Source organism: Hypomesus transpacificus, chromosome 17, assembly GCF_021917145.1.
Source record: "Hypomesus transpacificus isolate Combined female chromosome 17, fHypTra1, whole genome shotgun sequence".
NCBI classification, from domain to species: domain Eukaryota; kingdom Metazoa; phylum Chordata; class Actinopteri; order Osmeriformes; family Osmeridae; genus Hypomesus; species Hypomesus transpacificus.
The window spans coordinates 22501-40976 of record NC_061076.1 but is presented as its reverse complement, the minus strand read 5'-3'; the positions used below and the strand labels follow the sequence as shown (position 1 = coordinate 40976).

The 18476-nt window shown below is 48.6% G+C and overlaps 3 protein-coding genes across 5 annotated transcripts in view; all 3 read left to right on the top strand.

The window, feature by feature from the left end:
• Positions 1-59: 59 nt before the first annotated feature.
• Positions 60-7510, top strand: LOC124479752 (polymerase delta-interacting protein 2-like). 3 transcript variants are annotated; one of them, XM_047038638.1, is made up of 11 exons: positions 60-248; positions 1234-1309; positions 1496-1593; positions 2259-2361; positions 2489-2564; positions 2686-2793; positions 3280-3416; positions 3501-3527; positions 4021-4146; positions 4317-4396; positions 6909-7510. In XM_047038638.1, the coding sequence occupies exons 1-11, from the start codon at positions 76-78 to the stop codon at positions 7021-7023; spliced, it is 1119 nt and encodes a 372-aa protein (XP_046894594.1). In that variant the 5' UTR covers positions 60-75; the 3' UTR covers positions 7024-7510. The 3 variants fall into 3 exon arrangements, with proteins under 3 accessions (XP_046894594.1, XP_046894593.1, XP_046894592.1); XM_047038637.1 differs by lacking the exon at positions 6909-7510 and adding an exon at positions 5381-5618 and having other exon boundaries at positions 2262-2361; XM_047038636.1 differs by lacking the exon at positions 6909-7510 and adding an exon at positions 5381-5617.
• A 1600-nt stretch (positions 7511-9110) lies between these two features.
• On the top strand, positions 9111-15771 carry LOC124479753 (leucine-rich repeat-containing protein 75A-like; the record flags this gene model as incomplete). Its single annotated transcript, XM_047038639.1, has 5 exons — positions 9111-9440; positions 9763-10062; positions 10526-10654; positions 13261-13373; positions 15297-15771. Coding segments are annotated over exons 2-5 (951 nt in total), but the record flags the coding sequence as incomplete, so codon positions are not given.
• A 172-nt stretch (positions 15772-15943) lies between these two features.
• Positions 15944-18476, top strand: part of LOC124479383 (adapter molecule crk-like) — a 4380-nt gene continuing 1847 nt past the window's right edge. Inside the window, 1 exon segment of the mRNA XM_047038113.1 lies at positions 15944-17578. Coding sequence (XP_046894069.1) covers positions 17359-17578 — 220 coding nt within the window. The 5' untranslated portion in view covers positions 15944-17358.

The window sequence follows — 18476 nt, the reverse complement described above, 5'->3', positions numbered from 1 at the left end:
GCACCTTAAAGTTAGATGTGATCTGTCAATCAAATTCAGCGAAGAAGAAACTACGCTAGCGGTACCTAAACAAAGATGGCGGCGTGTGTCATACGTCGGACGTTGCTGTCCAGTCTTAGCAAATATAGTAGAAAACACACAATTAGGGTATTAAATGTAGATTTAACCAGTAGACATACTGGACCTACTATATCCTGTTCGACATGTGGATTGTTCAGCCTTCAACAGAAGCGCTTTATGTCGTCAAGGTAGGCTTTGCACCGACTTTGGCGCTACAGTAGCTAGCTAACGGAGTTTAACTCTGCTAGTTAGTTAGGTAACTAATGTCACTGTATGTTGCCACATTCATAATCTCCAAGTTAACCGTTGGGACACAGAACGACTTTGTTGCCTTAGCTAACTAATAGCTAACTAATCATATTTGCAAGGTTCATTATGGAAAGGTCAGCTCGCCCACTATCGTAATTTCACTATTATGTCACTGCACATGTCCATAGGGTTTACCCATAAATTGATAGGTTTGCACAAATTGGAATAAACTGTTGATCAACTGCCGTTTCGGCTAGATCTGTGTGACTCAATAGCAAGGTAGCTAGCGCTTTTAATGCTTAGGTGAACTTTAGCACCGATTACGTTCTTCTTCGACTAACCCTCCACCTTGCCACCACTGAAGTATTAGCCATATGTGCACGCTGTTCTGTACGTCAGTTCAGACTCTAAAGCAGGCTAGTGAACCCTACCTCTATGCAGGTAGGCCCTACCTCGACAGACATACGTCTGCTCGAATGTACAGAGTGACATTGTAAACGCTCAAAATAATCCACAGATCTTGTTGTGAGGTGTTCATGTAACTAGGGAGTTATTTTCTTTCCATTGCACAACATCTATCAACCGTATATCACCGCATGGAAGGACGGCAAGGTCTGTGAATTATCTTGGGGAACCAGGTCATGATTTCTGGAAATAGAAAGTTTTTCAATTATTATTTTATGGCTCTTTGAGCACCACAAGACTTGCCCAATCTTACACGAATGCGTCTACGGTATGAAGACATGATAACTATGACAACACGCTGCTATTGTGCAGCCTGCACTCTGTCCTGGGATCTGAGCATTATGTTTTTCCATAGCTCTCTATGTGTCACAAGCAGCAACACACACACACACACTCTCCCTTCAGTGTTGCTGCTTATGTAACTCCGACAGTTAGAGATGTTTGTTGTTTTTCTCACAGGCCAGAAGGGAAGGTTCTAGAAGCAGTTGGAGTGTTCGAGTCTCCTAAACAGCAGGGCAAATACGAGACAGGCCAGGTGAGAGCCTGCCTGCTTAACTCTATATTATATATATATATTAGATTATATAACAATTTTATATTGTTGCGTTGCGTGAAATCTATCACAATCTGTTCACAATCCATCTCTGCCGACACAGTTAAACCTCTCTGTGTATGTGTGTGTCTGTCTGTCTGTGTGTGTGTGTCTGCGTGTGCGTGCTAGTTGTTCCTGCACAGTGTGTTTGGGTACAGGGGGATTGTGCTGTTCCCCTGGCACGCTCGTCTGTACGACCGTGACGTAACTCCGCCTACAGCTGAGAGGTGAGAGGTCTCACAGGCCTGTCCTCAACACAACGATGAACAGCTGTGTTCATATCACTAACAACACTTGAACGTATGTACACGAACACTAGTTTTCGGTTGACTGCGTCACATGTCTACATTCTCAGTATGTTAAATGTAGAATTTCATCTGTTAAACTCAGCAACACTAAGCCCCAGAAAAAAAGTATAGTGGTTGACAATCTCATCAAATTAATCTGATCTTCACCCCCCTCTTCACCTCTCCTGTCTTCCTCTCCTCTCGTCCTCTCCTCTCGTCCTCCTGTCTCCTCTGTTCCTCTCCTCTCTTCCTCCTCTCTCCCCTCTCCTCTCCTCTCGTCCTCCTCTCTCCTCTGTTCCTCTCCTCTCGTCCTCCTCTCTCCTCTGTTCCTCTCCTCTCATCCTCTTCTCTCCTCTGTTCCTCTCCTCTCCTTTCATCCTCCTCTATCCTCTGTTCCTCTCCCTCTCCTTTCCTCTCGTCCTCCTCTCTCCTCTGTTCCTCTCCTCTCTTCCTCCTCTCTCCTCTCTCCTCTGTTCCTCTCCTATCGACCTCCTCTCTCCTCTGTTCCTCCCCTCTCCTCTCTTCCTCCTCTCTCCTCTGTCCTCTGTTCCTCTCCTCTCTTCCTCCTCTCTCCTCTCTCCTCTGTTCCTCTCTTCCTCTCCCAGCAGTAAGACGGAGGCCCCAGGTGCTCATGGCTCCAAGGAGGTGAAGGGGAAGACTCATACCTACTACCAGGTCCTGATAGACACCAGGGACTGTCCACACATTGTAAGCCCAGATATTCACACTCTACCAACACCACTGTTCAACCAGACCCTTTCAGGATTTCACTCCACTGTTTTAAGACCAATATCTGTTTGTCTCTGTCTCTGTCTTCTTCTTCTCTCCCTGTCAGTCTCAGAGATCCCAGACAGAGGCAGTGACGTTCCTGGCGAACCACGACGACAGCAGGGCCCTCTACGCCATCCCAGGTGACATTCACACAACAAGATTAGCGTGCTGTCTTTCTCTACCTCGCACCCTCTCTCTCTGACTCATCCCTTCGTCTCTCTCCCTCCCCCCGTCTCTGTCTCACCCATCTAACCCCCCCAGGCCTGGACTATGTGAGCCATGAGGACATCCTCCCGTATAACTCCACTGACCAGGTTCCGATCCAGCACCAGCTGTTTGACAGGTTCCTGACATCTGACACATCTAAAGGTAAAGCTCGGCTGGCTGAGGGGCTCTTCCAGCCCGCCACCACAACCACACTGCTCACGTCACCAACGTTACACTGCTCACGTCACCAACGTTACACTGTTCACGTCACCAACGTTACACTGCTCACGTCACCAACGTTACACTGCTCACGTCACCAACGTTACACTGCTCACGTCACCAACGTTACACTGCTCACGTCACCAACGTTACACTGCTCACGTCACCAACGTTACACTGCTCACGTCACCAACGTTACACTGCTCACGTCACCAACGTTACACTGCTCACGTCACCAACGTTACACTGCTCACGTCACCAACGTTACACTGCTCACGTCACCAACGTTACACTGCTCACGTCACCAACGTTAGTAGTTATGGAAGGCTGGCTGGATCAGGCAGAATGCTAAGTGGTTCCTCCTCTTCCATCTCCCTTCCTCTTCTCCCTCCTCCCCCCTCTCCCTTCCTGCCCCCCTCCTCTCCCAAGTGCCTCCCTTCACCCCCAGGGACACCCTGAGGGCGTGGCAGGAGAAGAACCACCCCTGGCTAGAGCTGTCGGACGTGCACCGCGAGACCACCGACAACATCCGCGTCACTGTCATCCCCTTCTACATGGGCATGAGGGTACGGGTTCTGCCTGGGTTCTACGTGTGTGTGTGTGTGTGTGTGTATCAGAGCTGATGTGTGTGTTCTTCTCTCCAACACCAGGAGGCTCAGAACTCCAACGTGTATTGGGTAAGTGTCATACCATTTCTCCCAGAGAAGGAGTTGTGTGTGTATGGGTGTTTAAGGTGTGTGTAGGGGTGTGGAGGGGTGTTTAAGGTGTGTGTATGGGTGTTTAAGGTGTGTGTACGGGTGTGGAGGGGTATGTGTAGGGGTGTTTAAGGTGTGTGTAGGGGTGTTTAAGGTGTGTGTAGGGGTGTTTAAGGTGTGTGTAGGGGTGTTTAAGGTGTGTGTAGGGGTATGTGTAGGGGTGTTTAAGGTGTGTGTAGGGGTATGTGTAGGGGTGTTTAAGGTGTGTGTAGGGGTATGTGTAGGGGTGTTTAAGGTGTGTGTAGGGGTGTGTGTAAGGGTGTTTAAGGTGTGTGTAAGGGTGTTTAAGGTGTGTGTAGGGGTGTTTAAGGTGTGTGTAGGGGTGTTTAAGGTGTGTGTAGGGGTGTTTAAGGTGTGTGTAGGGGTATGTGTAGGGGTGTTTGAGGTGTGTGTAAGGTGTGTCCTTGCCCCCCAGTGGCGATACTGTATCCGCCTGGAGAACCTGGGGGAGGAGGTGGTGCAGCTGAGAGAGAGACACTGGAGGATCTTCAGCCTGTCAGGGACCCTGGAGACCGTCAGGGGACGAGGGGTGGTGGGCCGCGTACGTACCTCCACCTGTGTGTGTGTGTGTCTGTAGGTGTGTGTGTGTCTGTAGGTGTGTGTGTGTCTGTAGGTGTGTGTGTGTCTGTAGGTGCGTGTGAGCTTCTTGAAAGTGTAAATGCTTTAGGTGACATGTCACAGTTTGTTGAACGTGTGTATGTGTGTGTTCAGGAGCCAGTGTTGTCCAAAGAGCAGCCAGCCTTCCAGTACAGCAGCCATGTTTCTCTGCAAGCACCCAGCGGACACATGTGGTGAGTCACACACTTATACACACACACACACACATATATAATATACAAACACGCACAGAATTGCAATCTAAGGAAGTTCGATTATGGCAAAAATCATAATCACGATTATCTTGGTCAGTTTTGAGGTCATGGTTATTCATTGACCTCAAGATTACTCATTGACTTGATATTTTTACTGAAACTGAAAATTAACATTAAAATGTATTCCACTGAAAAAAAACAATAAAATACACTTAGACATTTTTTATAAAGAACATTTAGAAAAAACATATTTGGGAAATGGATCTCTTTGGTATGCTTGTCTCTGAAGTTTCACCAGATGGGATCATATTCTGTCGAGGATAGCTAGCTGAAGCTCGCCCCATGCAGTGTCAGAAACACAGTGTAGAGTCTGCTTTCATCAGTTCCCCTCTGAGTCACCCCCCCCACCCCCCCCGCAGGGAGGCTGCAGCTCACAGCAGCCTTCCCCCTCGCCTGGTCATTACAAACAGTCATCTCTGCTACATCACTGTCATCCAGGTGACAACAGCAGAGATGCAGGGGGTGGTGTATATCAGGGAGAGTCTGGGAGCTGTCAAGGCCACCTCTGGAATTGGTCCAGTTTCCTGTAGACTGGATGCTTCCCTTCATTATTGGTTGGAAAAGGTGTCTAGTATCGACTGGCGTCTAGTCCATCTGGAGTTGTGTTAGGCTTTCTGTCTCGGTGCTGAAGGTGATTGTTAGATGGGGAATACAAAGTGTGTGTGTGTTTCCGTGTGAACATATTGATGTTATCTGTCTGTATTGAGTGTATAGGTATGGCTATATCCAGTAGATGATTAGAATACTGGGGGCTAGGGGTGGGGTGGAACACTGGGGGGGCTGGGGGGGGCCACACTGGGGGGCTGGGGGGGGGCACACTGGGCTCTCACCCTACCAGAGCAGGGGGCCAGGCAGGAAGGCTGTTCTGTGACCTGGCCTGTCCTTGTCTCTCGCCCTCTGCAGGGGCTCCTATCGCCTCGAGAGGCCCAACGGCACCTTCTTTGACGTCCGCATCCCGCCCTTTTCACTCGAAAGCAAGAAAGACGATACGCCCAACGGTTTCCTGCCCGGCCCCTTCACCTCCCTGGCATGATGCCCCCCCGCAAGCCCTGTTGAACCCAGATCACCTCCTTGCCCCCCTCAACCCAGCTCACCTCCCTGCCCCCCTCAACCCAGCTCACCTCCCTGCCCCCCTCAACCCAGCTCACCTCCCTGCCCCCCTCAACCCAGCTCACCTCCCTGCCCCCCTCAACCCAGCTCACCTCCCTGCCCCCCTCAACCCAGCTCACCTCCCTGCCCCCCTCAACCCAGCTCACCTCCCTGCCTCATTCAGGATTGTGCAGGTTCATACAGGATCCCAGGATGGCAGGCCTTTACTGCAGTAGCTGCCAGACTTGGGCTAGGCCCGAGGAATGTTCTCACGGTTGGAAGAAGGACGATTCGTGTTTGTCCTGAATTGAGAGGTTGTATTGTCCGGGAAGTAGTGCAGTGCTGTTCCCCACACCTGGGACCCTGCGGATGAACTTTGACCTGTGTCACTAGTGAGCCTCTGTTGCACTGCTTCTGAGGATGAAGCTGTGGTTTCTGCTGCTGGACTGTCCTCAGAGCGCAGACATTATGCTGCTAGATCCCAACAAGATCCCAACAGATTTGCCTAATAAACACACCATTATTATCCTGGGTCGTAGTCCAACATAGATATACTGTAAAATATGTAGTCTTTTAACAGCTGCAACCTTCTCAATTGTTGTCTCAAGTGTACATTTTTGTAATTTAAACATGTATTGTAATATATAAGTGGTAAATATATTTAAGTAAAAAATTCAGTAAATGTATGGTGTATGATGAGGAAGTCCATGAAGCCACATAGACTATTACTTTTGTTGTTGCTACTTTCAATGTCATCGTCACAGTATTTACATTGTGATTAAAACCCATCACATCATATTTCAAATGTACCTGGCCAACTGGGTCAGAACATGGGAGTTGTGATTTGACGATTCCAAATAAACGTGTTGAACGATTCTTTGGACCTGCTTCAGCGCTTTCTCTGCACCTAAGATCTATGGGATAAACAAACGTGGAACAAGATTCACGCCATCTTACTGGGGAAACCTGTCTGTCTGTCCCTGCTGTCTGTGTTCCTGCCTGTCTGTCTGTTTCTGTCTGTCTGTTTCTGCCTGTCTGTCTGTGTTCCTGCCTGTTTGTCTGTTCCTGCTGTCTGTCTGTTTCTGCCTGTCTGTCTATTTCTGCCTGTCTGTCTGATCCTGCCTGTCTGTCCCTGCTGTCTGTCTGTTCCTGTCTGTTCCTGTCTGTCTGTTCCTGCCTGTCTGTCTCTGTCTACCTGCTACTGAAGTGATTGGTGTGAGTAACAGGTCAGGGTGATGGTTAGCTGTCTTAGGGGTTAGCTGGGGATGCTACCGTTTTAAAACGTCTCCTCCAACACTCGTGGTGTACGTTGTGGCTCACCGGTCCTCTCCTCCCTCCTTAGGGGCACGTTCACCTGCCAGCGCGCCAACGGAGGAGCCATGTTCGAAGTGGCCATCCCCTCCTTCTCCCTGGACAGCCACGGACACCGGGACAGTCCGTACTCCTTCCTCTTCTGAGAGCAGGGCGGCCCTGGGGAGACCGCACGCACACAGGCTTCACTCTGGGGCTGTTGGCGTTCTCACGGCAGCGTGACTCTACCGACCTGTCCGCACTGCCTGGACGTGGTTGTCAATGTTGTGCTATACGTGCTGAAAGGTTATGGTGCAGGAGTTGTGAAACAGCTGTGCTCCGATTGGTTTCAGCCGTTGGTACGGACTCAAACGTTACAATTTCTCAAGCACAGTATGTCCTTGTCGCATAAATAAGTTTTTCATTCACTGTCAGGGGTATACTTTATAGAGGCTATTTACACAGAAATACCACCTTTTGAAGTGCTTGTCTGGCTTTGATTTCAGTCCTGGCGCTGGCGGACAGAAAGCTGGTACATACCCACACATCACCCTGCTGACTTCATGAAATGATGCATTGTAGGAAATTATTGTGTAGAAGAAAAATGTTTTGTAACGTTGAAAAAGCAACTATTTTAAAGACGTGTCGAATATTCGAGGGCTCTGTAAGAGTGCCGTTTGTCATTGTTGAATTGCAGCATGGAACCCTGCCAAGCCAAGAATCTGACTTGTGCGGCGAAGGTCTTATTTTAGAATTATATAACCTTATTTCAAATGTGAATTTTCCTTTCAGACTGTTGTGATGCACTTAATTCTGCTCTTCGCTGTTTATTAGTTCCTGTTCTTGCTGAAAAGGCCATTTCTGAACAAGGACAAGTATTTGTTGATACTCAAACACACACTGGAACCTACCTCAGATACAAACTGTGACCTTCAGATCAAGACAATTCTGCCTCACTACTCTCTCCCCCACTCTCTCTGTTTCTCCCTCCCTCCCTCTCTTTCTCTCTTTCTCTACCCAGTGGTGGCGTTAGAACCTTTAAACTAGGAGGGCTAATCTGGGGCCAGTTGTACTGTTACAGGGGCCAGTTACATTAAACATCAGAATTCGGTTTATTTGCCATGTATGTTACACAAACACGGAATTTACTGTGGCAGAATTGTGGCATGAATGTTGTCATGTAGTTTTTGTCACTGCATTGCAGGCATTAACAGGCAAAAGACCATATGTATAACAATTCAGACTGAACATTTAGGGGGGTCACAAGGGGGTCCAAGCTTGTTGTCACTGGGGCACTGCCCCCCCCCCCCCACCCCCCTAGGCCCACCCCTGGTCTCACCCATACTCTGACTGTATATCTTTGCAGTGTAAAGAACCACGTGGAACCATTAAGAGCAAGTATACAAATTCAAATTGATGCACAAAGAGAAACTTGTGGTTCACACGGAGATAATAATGTAGGTGGAACTCTTCAGTTACCCAGTCTGGATATCTGTCCTAGAACACGATAAATAAACATTCTGTGACTAACAAACAAGCAGCTCCTTCATGTCTCATGTTTATTCATCTACAAGTTACGTAAGAATGGGATTGCAGATATTAGCCTACTGATGAGTTGGTTCAGTTAAGCTGGACCGTGGGCCAGGGTGAGTATTCAGTGTTAGTTGGTAATGGACTGGTTTGACGCAGAGAGTGATATGCGGTGGGCCAGGATTGTCCTCACGCTGCACGACAGAAATACAGTATATACATGGAATATATGACATAAAGCTTGAAGGGTTTGTAATCGCCTTGATAACAGCTCCTTGTTTGAAGTGATCACCACGCTACAGTTACCAGAATTCACAATATAACAGTTGTTTCTTCATGTTTGCTTTAATAAGACACACCCCCCTTGTGTTGGAGGTCCTTGTTCCCAACACCCTGCTCACCCGTCCCCCGTCTCCCCACTCCCCCACCCCCTCCCCATGCTTAGGGCCTCCGTGGGGCTCCCTGGGGCACCCTGGGGCCTCCCCTCACCCTCCTGCATCCTCTCATCTATCTCTGTTATTGGTACACAAATCAATAATAAACCGCAATATTCAAATGATCATGTACCGTATGTGCAAAATGTGCGTTGACATGTTTTTGATTACGTTAAAAAATGTATGTATGTGAAGTAGTGATCTTATAGTTGTCTGTGTAGGCCTGCTTGTGTTCGCTTTATTTATATTAGGCTGGTTCATGAACGTATGCATTCATTTTGAGCCGCTATTATGCCACCATGTGCTTGGTGTTTGACGTATTTCACCTTTCTCTCTCTCCAGCTATTCTGTTTGTTGCAAAAGTTAACAATGCAAAAGTTGTCGAATGGGATCTTTAGTCTTATTAGACTATAAAATGTCGCTTTTGGCTAATGGGTGCATCTGTGCATCGCAATTTTGATCAATTGATTATGTTTTTCTATTTTGCGTCCTGCTGTCCACACGGCTGGCTGAGTGGAAGTTCAACCGACATCGTGTTTTAGTCCGCAGCTGGATTTATTCTGCGCGCACTTGAAATCTGGAAGCGCCCAAAGAAAATAAGGCGCATCCTTTTCTTGCGGGTGAGCTAGAATTATATTTCACAATGTATTCATGGAGAAGATTCTTTTATCCAAAGCGACATACAAATCAGGCATGTATAAAGTACGTCATAAAATCAAGGATCAGAAGTGCATTGTTCTAACAGTATAGGCTATTTCGGTGGTCACTGGTCAGTCAAGGAACGATCCGTATCAACCGGGCACATGTCTCACTCCGTTATCTACACAACACAGCAGCTCACGGATGGTCCTTGCAGCGTTTTTAGACGTCATCCGTCTAGATATCAATAGTTTACGCTCTATTTGTTTATTTTTTACTTTCTCCACCCCACGCATTATCAAGTTGACTGTGTGGCGACAACAACGATGACCCATATGCAAGATTTGGCAACTCTACTTATGACGCAAAATGGGGACTAATCAAACGAAAGCAACCGGTTCGGACCCCGGGAACTGCTCCCTGCTCGGTATTTGGAGACGGACTCAGAGCTCGCTCCGGCGGCGTTCGTCCGGTGAACGTGTAGGACGCGTTTGGACTCCGCCACCGTACCAGCGGCGGGTCAGTCTCATTCAGGAGGTTCTGGTTACGGTCAAGGCTGGGAGACGAGAGGAGGCGACGGAGCTACTGAAGACACTCCAACAGGTGAGCGGTTAAGCGCGCTGTGCTTGGAAAAATATTATTGAAAATCCTGTCTTAAGTAGCTCCACAGCCAATCCTGCCTGATCATTTCAGTGCCAGATGTTAGCTGGTGCCCCTTGCAATCGCAGCCCATTCCTTCACCAATCATTGTGTTCGTAGACAGAAACTGCACAGATTTAAATATTTCAAAATTGAATAATAATTTGGCCTAAAAAGTTATACAGTTACACAGAGGTTGCTCTTAATGCGAAAACTGACGCTGAACGCGCCCCTTTAATCACCAACAAGCCGCCTTAACCAGTTACCATCAATTAAGCGAATCCCTTCACAGTAATATAAGGGTTAGGCACACAACTCACGCTTCATCCATCTGTGTAGTAGCCTGTGGTTTAGCCCAAAACCCCATAGGGAATTGATTTCCATTGCTTTGCTAGACATCATTGTGTGTGTGTGTGTGTTTGTGCAGGACCTGGGGATGCAGGATGCGTCTCTGGATGATGTTCTGCAGAGCTGCACCAGCTTGGGGAACCTAGTGGACCCTATCACTCACCAGCTCATCCTCACCCTGGTCAGATACATACACTGCCCTATGACGGTGGGTCCTGTCTGTCTGTCTGTCTGTCTGTCTGTCTGTCTGTCTGTCTGTCTGTCTGTCTGTCTGTCTGTCTGTCTGCTGGCCTATTTGCCTGTCTGTCTATCTACCTGTATGCCTTTACAGTTGTCTGTCAATTTTTAAAAACGAATTTCCCCCTGTTCTCCCTCCCTCTCTTCCTGTTCTCCCTCCCTCTCTTCCTGTTCTCCCTCCCTCTCTCCCTGTTCTCCCTCCCTCTCTCCCTGTTCTCCCTCCCTCTCTTCCTGTTCTCCCTCCCTCTCTCCCTGTTCTCCCTCTCTTCCTGTTCTCCCTCCCTCTCTTCCTGTTCTCCCTCCCTCTCTTCCTGTTCTCCCTCCCTCTCTCCCTGTTCTCCCTCCCTCTCTTCCTGTTCTCCCTCCCTCTCTTCCTGTTCTCCCTCTCTCTCTACCTGTTCTCCCTCCCTCTCTCCCTGCTCTCCCTCCCTCTCTTCCTGTTCTCCCTCCCTCTCTTCCTGTTCTCCCTCCCTCTCTTCCTGTTCTCCCTCCCTCTCTACCTGTTCTCCCTCCCTCTCTCCCTGTTCTCCCTCCCTCTCTTCCTGTTCTCCCTCCCTCTCTACGTGTTCTCCCTCCCTCTCTTCCTGTTCTCCCTCCCTCTCTTCCTGTTCTCCCTCCCTCTCTACCTGTTCTCCCTCCCTCTCTACCTGTTCTCCCTCCCTCTCTCCCTGTTCTCCCTCCCTCTCTTCCTGTTCTCCCTCCCTCTCTACCTGTTCTCCCTCCCTCTCTACCTGTTCTCCCTCCCTCTCTCCCTGTTCTCCCTCCCTCTCTTCCTGTTCTCCCTCCCACTCTACCTGTTCTCCCTCCCTCTCTTCCTGTTCTCCCTCCCTCTCTTCCTGTTCTCCCTCCCTCTCTCCCTGCTCTCCCTCCCTCTCTTCCTGTTCTCCCTCCCTCTCTACCTGTTCTCCCTCCCTCTCTTCCTGTTCTCCCTCCCTCTCTTCCTGTTCTCCCTCCCTCTCTACCTGTTCTCCCTCCCTCTCTACCTGTTCTCCCTCCCTCTCTACCTCTCTTGGTAGTGTCCGTCATCCTCTTTCCTCTCTGTAGATCCCTCTGTCTCTCTCTCTGCTCCCTCTGCCTTACTACTCTCATCCTCCCTGTGCGTATATGGATTGTAGAAATCTATGTTCAGTTCTCTTTCTCAGCGTGGAGGGCTTGTTGGCCTCATCCCCTCTCATATTTATAACCATGCTGGGGAACAAGGCTTAAACACAGATTTCCTTTTGGCTGGAGGGTCTCTCTCTCTCTCTCTTGCTTCTCTCTCTCTCCCCCTCTCTCTTTTCATCTCACACACACATACACAACTGAAATTACACACCCTCAATCCCAAAAAAAGAAAGATTGCAATGACATGTTACATTTAGAATCCAGATTTTTCTACTTGTTGCTTCCTAGTGAGTTCCACTTCAGCAGATGTGTCCTTCAAGATATCTGATCATCTCAGAGGGTCAGAAACACAAATCTCACCCACTCAACGAGAAAAGCAGGGCGTCAGGAAGTCTCTCTCTCTCTCCCTTTCTCTCCCTTTCTCTCCCTTCTCTCTCTCTCTCTCTCTCTCTCTCTCTCTCTCTCTCTGTCTCTCTCTCTCCCTCTGTCTCTCTGTCTCTCTCTCTCTGTCTCTCTCCCTCACACACGATCACCCCTACCAACCAGATGACTCATTCAGCCTCTTTTCTGGACTGTCAAGCCTGTTGTTGATGCTGGAGTTAATGAACCATTCACACACACACTTGCTTACACACACACTGCCATTCATCCTGAATCTCTCTCCTCCACTCTCTCTCGCTCTCTCTCACATACACACTATTCCGTTGCAGTGGTTGTGTTTGTACGATGGGAGCTTAGATAAATAGAGATATCAATTCATGAGTTTCCTCTTCTGGAAAGGTCAGTTCTGGGAATAGCTGAGACAGACAGACAGACAGAGAGAAAGAGAGAGAGAGAGAGAGAGAGAGAGAGAGAGAGAGAGAGAGAGAGAGAGAGAGAGAGAGAGAGAGAGAGAGAGAGAGAGAGAGAGAGAGATGGAGGGCAAAGAAAAGACAGCACTCTAAAAGAAGCCCATGCTCATGATGAGACCCTCAGATAGCAGGTTTTCATCAACGACAAAGAGCTGATGAGAATATACCTCTTGAGCAGCCAGCATTCTTGACCCTGAAACTACAGTCTGGAGGAGGACATGGGACTGTGGCTTCTCTGTTCCTCTGGTACACAACGAGAACCAGTCACACACATTTTTTGCCCTTGTTTGCCCTTTAAAAACTTCTTATTGATTAATTGAAGTGGTCTTCCCTAAGCCCATACCACTGCCTAATGTGTGGACTTTCTAGACAACCTGGCAACCCAGAAGGGGTTGGAAACAGGATCAATAAAGGAGGCTTCACGCTGTGCTATATACTTCTACTCTGAAAGGAAAGTTTCTTATCTGTCTTTTCAACATGCCAATGTCTGCCCCCCCCCCCCCTTCTCACTGCAACTATTTCTTGTTGTCAATCTCTGTGTCTTGACCTTTCACCAATGTCTACTTTCATCCACCTCTTCTCCTCTCTTCTTCTTCTCTCCATCCTCTCTTGTCCCCCTCAGGAAGGAGATTCTCTGAGTGGCATGGAGAAGGCATGTCGTCAGCTGACGTACCACCTTAGCCCCCACTCCCGGTGGCGACGGCAAGGCCTCTTTGGGAACAAACCCCAGCCCAGGTGAGTCTACCAGGTGCATATAGGACTAACAGTAACATGCTGTTGTTGTTTGAAAACCTTTTTAAAGCCCATGTCATTGGTAGAGTGAGGGATGAGAGAGCCCCTCCCTCCTTCCCTCCTTCCCTCCTTCCCTCCTTCCCTCCTTCCCTCCTTCCCTCCTTCCCTCCTTCCCTCCCTTCCCTCCTTCCCTCCCTCCCTCCCTCCCTCCCTCCCTCCCTCCCTCCCTCCCTCCCTCCCCTCCCTCCCTCCCTTCCTTCCTTCCTTCCTTCCTTCCTTCCCTCCCTCCCTCCCTCCCTCCCTCCCTCCCTCCCTCCCTCCCTCCCTCCCTCCCTCCCTCCCTCCCCCTCCCTGCCTCACATTCCTTCCATGCTGCACTATTGTTACCAGCGGATAAGCAGGCAGGAATGTCACAGGGAGCTTGTTCTTTGCTGATGTGATTAGGCTGCTTCTGTAGTCAGGATGAGGGCTGCTGTAGTCAGGATGAGGGCTGCTGTAGTCAGGATGAGGGCTGCTGTAGTCAGGATGAGGGCTGCTGTAGTCAGGATGAGGGCTGCTGTAACCAGGATGAGGGCTGCTGTAGTCAGGATGAGGGCTGCTGTAACCAGGATGAGGGCTGCTGTAGTCAGGATGAGGACTGCTGTAGTCAGGATGAGGGCTGCTGTAGTCAGGATGAGGGCTGCTGTAGTCAGGATGAGGGCTGCTGTAGTCAGGCTGGGGGCTGCTGTAGTCAGGATGAGGGCTGCTGTAGTCAGGCTGGGGGCTGCTGTAACCAGGATGAGGGCTGCTGTAGTCAGGATGAGGGCTGCTGTAAGACCTCATCCTCACATAAAACCATCCCACATGCTGCTTTTAGGGAAGACAGTCTCCTGAGGTCGGCATGGAGACAATAATGCCTCTTCAAATGGATCCCAGCTGCTCTGTTTTTCCTGTAGTAGAAAATTGAGCTTTTCTGAATGAATGGATCTATTCTGAATGAATGGAGCTATTCTGAATTCAGAATCAATACTAGCATTAAACCTAATATCATAAGATTGTGTACTGTAACTGCTCTCAAATGATTATACAGTATGATCTATAAATACAGCCAGCATCCATCCACTCAGTATGCAACAGCTGGAGAAGGAGAAGACCATCGTCTGTAAATAGTTGGTTGCTGGTCGGTTAAGCTGTGGTATACGGTCTGTAACGACAGAGGAAAGATACGCCCAAGTCCAGCCTTCATACTGAGCATCGCTGAAGCATTAACGCAGTCAACGCTAATGGAGAATGGTGTCCATTTCCAGGACGGCCTCGTTAAACAGATTGCCTGACCACGTTAAGAGGCGATTAAGGGCTGAGACCACAAGATGAGGGAGTGGTCCCTAACACGTCTCCGGTCATTTTAATTCCTTTTCATTGATGAATGTAAACATGTGGGTCTCCATTTCTGTTGATGTTGAGATTTAAGACGTTTTGTAGACTGATTGTTTATAACAGCCTGCCTTCCAGTTCTCGGTGGCTCAAAGAGAGACAGAGAGAGAGAGAAAGAGAGAGAGACAGAGAGAGAGAGAGAGAGAGAGAGAGAGAGAGAGAGACACAGACTCCTGGCCAGTGTGTTTCTCCTCTGGGAGACAGGAGCTGTGCAGCCCACAACCAGACTAATGAGACACTCAGGGTTGTGTGAGTGTGGGTGTGAGAGAAAGGGAGATAGGGAGAGAGAGAAAGGTGAGGAGAGAGAGAGAGGGGACGAGAGATGAGTCAGGTGTGTGTGTGTGTGTGTGGGGGGGGGGGTGGGGGAGCGGGGTGTTGAGTTAGTAAATTAGACTTGAGTTACTTTTCCAGATCAGGACTACTGTGATGGATGCCTTGATTTTCCTCCACAGTGTTTACCTACTGGTGCACACTGCATCCTGATGGATCCAAACCTCTGCTCTTCCTCCCCAGCATGAAGTCCAGCCTGTCTGGGCCTCCTGTAGGGGGAGCAGTCGAGCTGTCGGGTGTCCCCTTGAGCCTGCGAGACATGGAGCTCCTCTCTGCCCACCTCAAGCTCCACTCCCCCCGGGTACGCAGCCTGGAGCTGGGCTTCACCGGACTGACCGACAGAGCCTTGCTTCTGCTGGTGCCCTCGCTGGCCGCGCTGCCTGCGCTGGAGACCCTGGTGCTGAACGGTAACCGTCTGACCCGGGCCGTGCTGCGGCCCCTCACAGATCTCCTGGCCGACCCGGCCTGCTTCCCCGCCCTCACCTGGATGGACCTGGGCAACAACGAGGACATCTTCTCTCTACCGCAGGCCCTCCTCAAGGGCCTGAGGAGACGCTGCCCTGCGCAGGGACGCCTGCCCACCATCCAGGAGCAGGGAGAGGACCAGGGAGAGGAGCAGGGAGAGGAGCAGGGAGAGGACCAGGGAGAGGACCAGGGAGAGGACCAGGGGGGCGGGAATGGAGGAGGGGGGGGGGGGGATGGAGAGGGCTGAAACGACATGTGGCTGCCATGCCTTGGAGGGAGAGGAAAGGGGAGAGGAAGGGGGAGAGGAAGGCGGAAAGGAGGGGGGAGAGGAGAAAGAGGAAGGGGGAGAGGAGGAGAAGGGAGAGGAGGGGGAGGAAGGAGAGGTGGGGGAGGAGGGAGAGGAGGAGCTGAAGGAGGATTATAAAGGTTTTAGAGACACTGCAGCAGACGGAAACACAGAGGAAAGACACAGAAATTAAACGACTGTTACACATCGTGAACTTGGTGAATCATCCCTTCAGTCCACACAGCCCACAGAAATGGACCAGTAAAGGGTAGACTGGTTGGCTCAGTGGAATGTAAGAGAAGAGGGAAATGACACAGGAAGTATTGGTTCTTCCGAGGGGAACTCATCCAATCAGAAATGTGTCTGATCACCAGGTAACAGTAACCATGACGATGACCATAAACTGAAGATAAAACTATGGAGTTGTAGTTTTTCTGCTTCACACCTGTATTCACACCTGTATTCACACCTGTATTCTATTTTCGTTTAGGGATGGATGAGACAGGCCAATGGAAATATCCAGTATTAAACTGCTGGCTTGAACGAGTAGGCCTAGTTAATTTTCACTTACGACAAGATACGAACTGCATTTCAGTTTTCAGTTTAATTCAAATTAAATTGTCTAAAATATGTGTGATCCGATTCCGGACATTACTTAATTCGCTCATGCTCTCTTTGTAATTCCAGTTTTAAAACGCATCAGTCACATGGCAACAGTTGCGGTATCTTTGGCAAACAAATTAACAAAAAACAGACAGACACCTTTAGTATATAAATAGTTGCAAACACAGTTATTCTACAAGCGCTTCCGGACGATCAGAATCTACTATCTATAAAATTAAATGTTTTTAGTCTTCATTAACAATTACGAATACTGAATGCAGTATTTGGCTGACATCTACTGTAATTTGTTTAAACTGCAACTATTGCTAAACAATAATATAACTTGATTATATTGTTAATATATAAAAAGAAATCATAACTTTTGAACTAAAATATTGAACCATAAACAATTAATAATAACAATTTCAACCTTTATTCACCCAACAATTGGTTTTAGAAGTGCAAGGTTTGTTTACTTTGGACCAGTCATACAAAAATGACCTTATCAAGATGGCAGCATGATCTGACTGTGCCAACCACTCAACCTAATAATCATCATATCCGGTGGATGAGGTCAACTTTTTTCCCAAGATCCGCCATTTCAGCCCTTGAGTTTCATGTTGCAGATGACTTTAGGAATTGTGTTTATTGTAACCGCTATGACAAATAAACATTGTACTATTATTAGTAATATTTAACTATTTACTAGGGGATGCACAGTTCAGTTTAGTGGAAATAGAGAAAAGTTGTAGAATTCCAACGTTTTGGAACGGTACAGATGCCGTGGCTTCTCCCCGAGCGTGTTCCTCAGTAAGCCAAAGTTTTTGTATGAGTTGCGGATAGGGAGAGGCGAAGGGGAAGGCCTTGAAGCCTCGGAGTGGATTTGCAGTCATGGCTGGTAACTTTGACGCAGAGGACCGTGCTAGCTGGTATTGGGGAAGGCTAAGCCGCCAGGAAGCGGTTTCTCTCTTGCAGGGTCAGAGACACGGCGTGTTCTTGGTTCGAGACTCGATCACAAGCCCCGGTGACTATGTGTTGTCGGTGTCTGAGAACTCTAAAGTCTCTCATTACATAATCAACAGCATCAGCAACAACCGGCAGTCTGGATCAGGTGAGTTTATATACGTACTAAGTGAAGTTAGCTATTGAAACTACCCACCTAACTACGTCTAACTACCCACCCATTCGCAAATACTAGTAATTACCAAGCTAGCTAACACGATTGTTTCTGGGATACCCTATGCAGCGTCTGCTTTGTAGTATGTAGCTTGCATGTATGAACACAGCTAAGCGCTATGAATCAGAAGTCGGTAGCTTGCGTTGCCGTCATACCGATCTTGCCACTGGCGGGCTTAGATAACTATGTTGGCCACCTTTTTAGTTGTAAGTTAGCTGCTGGTCAGTCAGTTGCTAACTGACGAGGTTACACGATGTATATTATGTAGGACTGGGACTGTCAGTTTCGTTATGAATTTGTCATTTTTTGCCTACGTCTTGTAGCAAATATCTAGCTGGTGGCATTTGAACTCGTAAAAGTAAACTGAATCGAGAATCCAGAGCGCAGTAGACGGGAGAGAGAGAGGGTGGGTTGGGCTTGCCGCTGTGTGAATGAATGGACCAGCTGTCACAATTGGAGACTGACTGTTGGGAATGGTGTGTGTGGAATGTGCCTGTATCATTCTGCCTGACACAGACACAGACTCAGGCCACACTCTGTGTTAATTTCCTTTTGGGAATTGAACTGCCCTGACTACTATAGTAACCGTGGAGACCCTGCCTGTTGCCCTTGCTTATGTTTGCCAGGAAGATCTCTTGATATATTTTTTTTTTATGACTTCCTGAAGTTTTCTTTCCGCTGAGTGAAGCTGGGATATTCCTCCAGCTCTCTGCTCTGTGTGAGAGGGATACATGTCTGAGACAGTTGATCATAATCCAGGACTGATAGTTGTGTTTAAACATGTGTGGACAACATCTGCCACTGCAGTGACCCCCTCAGTTTCTCTCTGGCT

What these genes read in the sequence shown, in the direction of transcription:
- LOC124479752 (XM_047038636.1), top strand. Translation starts at nt 76, where the DNA reads ATGGCGGCGTGTGTCATACGTCGGACGTTGCTGTCCAGTCTTAGCAAA. An exon ending in GGCCCTCTACGCCATCCCAG is followed by an intron (nt 2,565 to 2,685) that starts GTGACATTCACA and finishes TAACCCCCCCAG; the next exon opens with GCCTGGACTATGTGAGCCAT. An exon ending in GACGAGGGGTGGTGGGCCGC is followed by an intron (nt 4,147 to 4,316) that starts GTACGTACCTCC and finishes GTGTGTGTTCAG; the next exon opens with GAGCCAGTGTTGTCCAAAGA.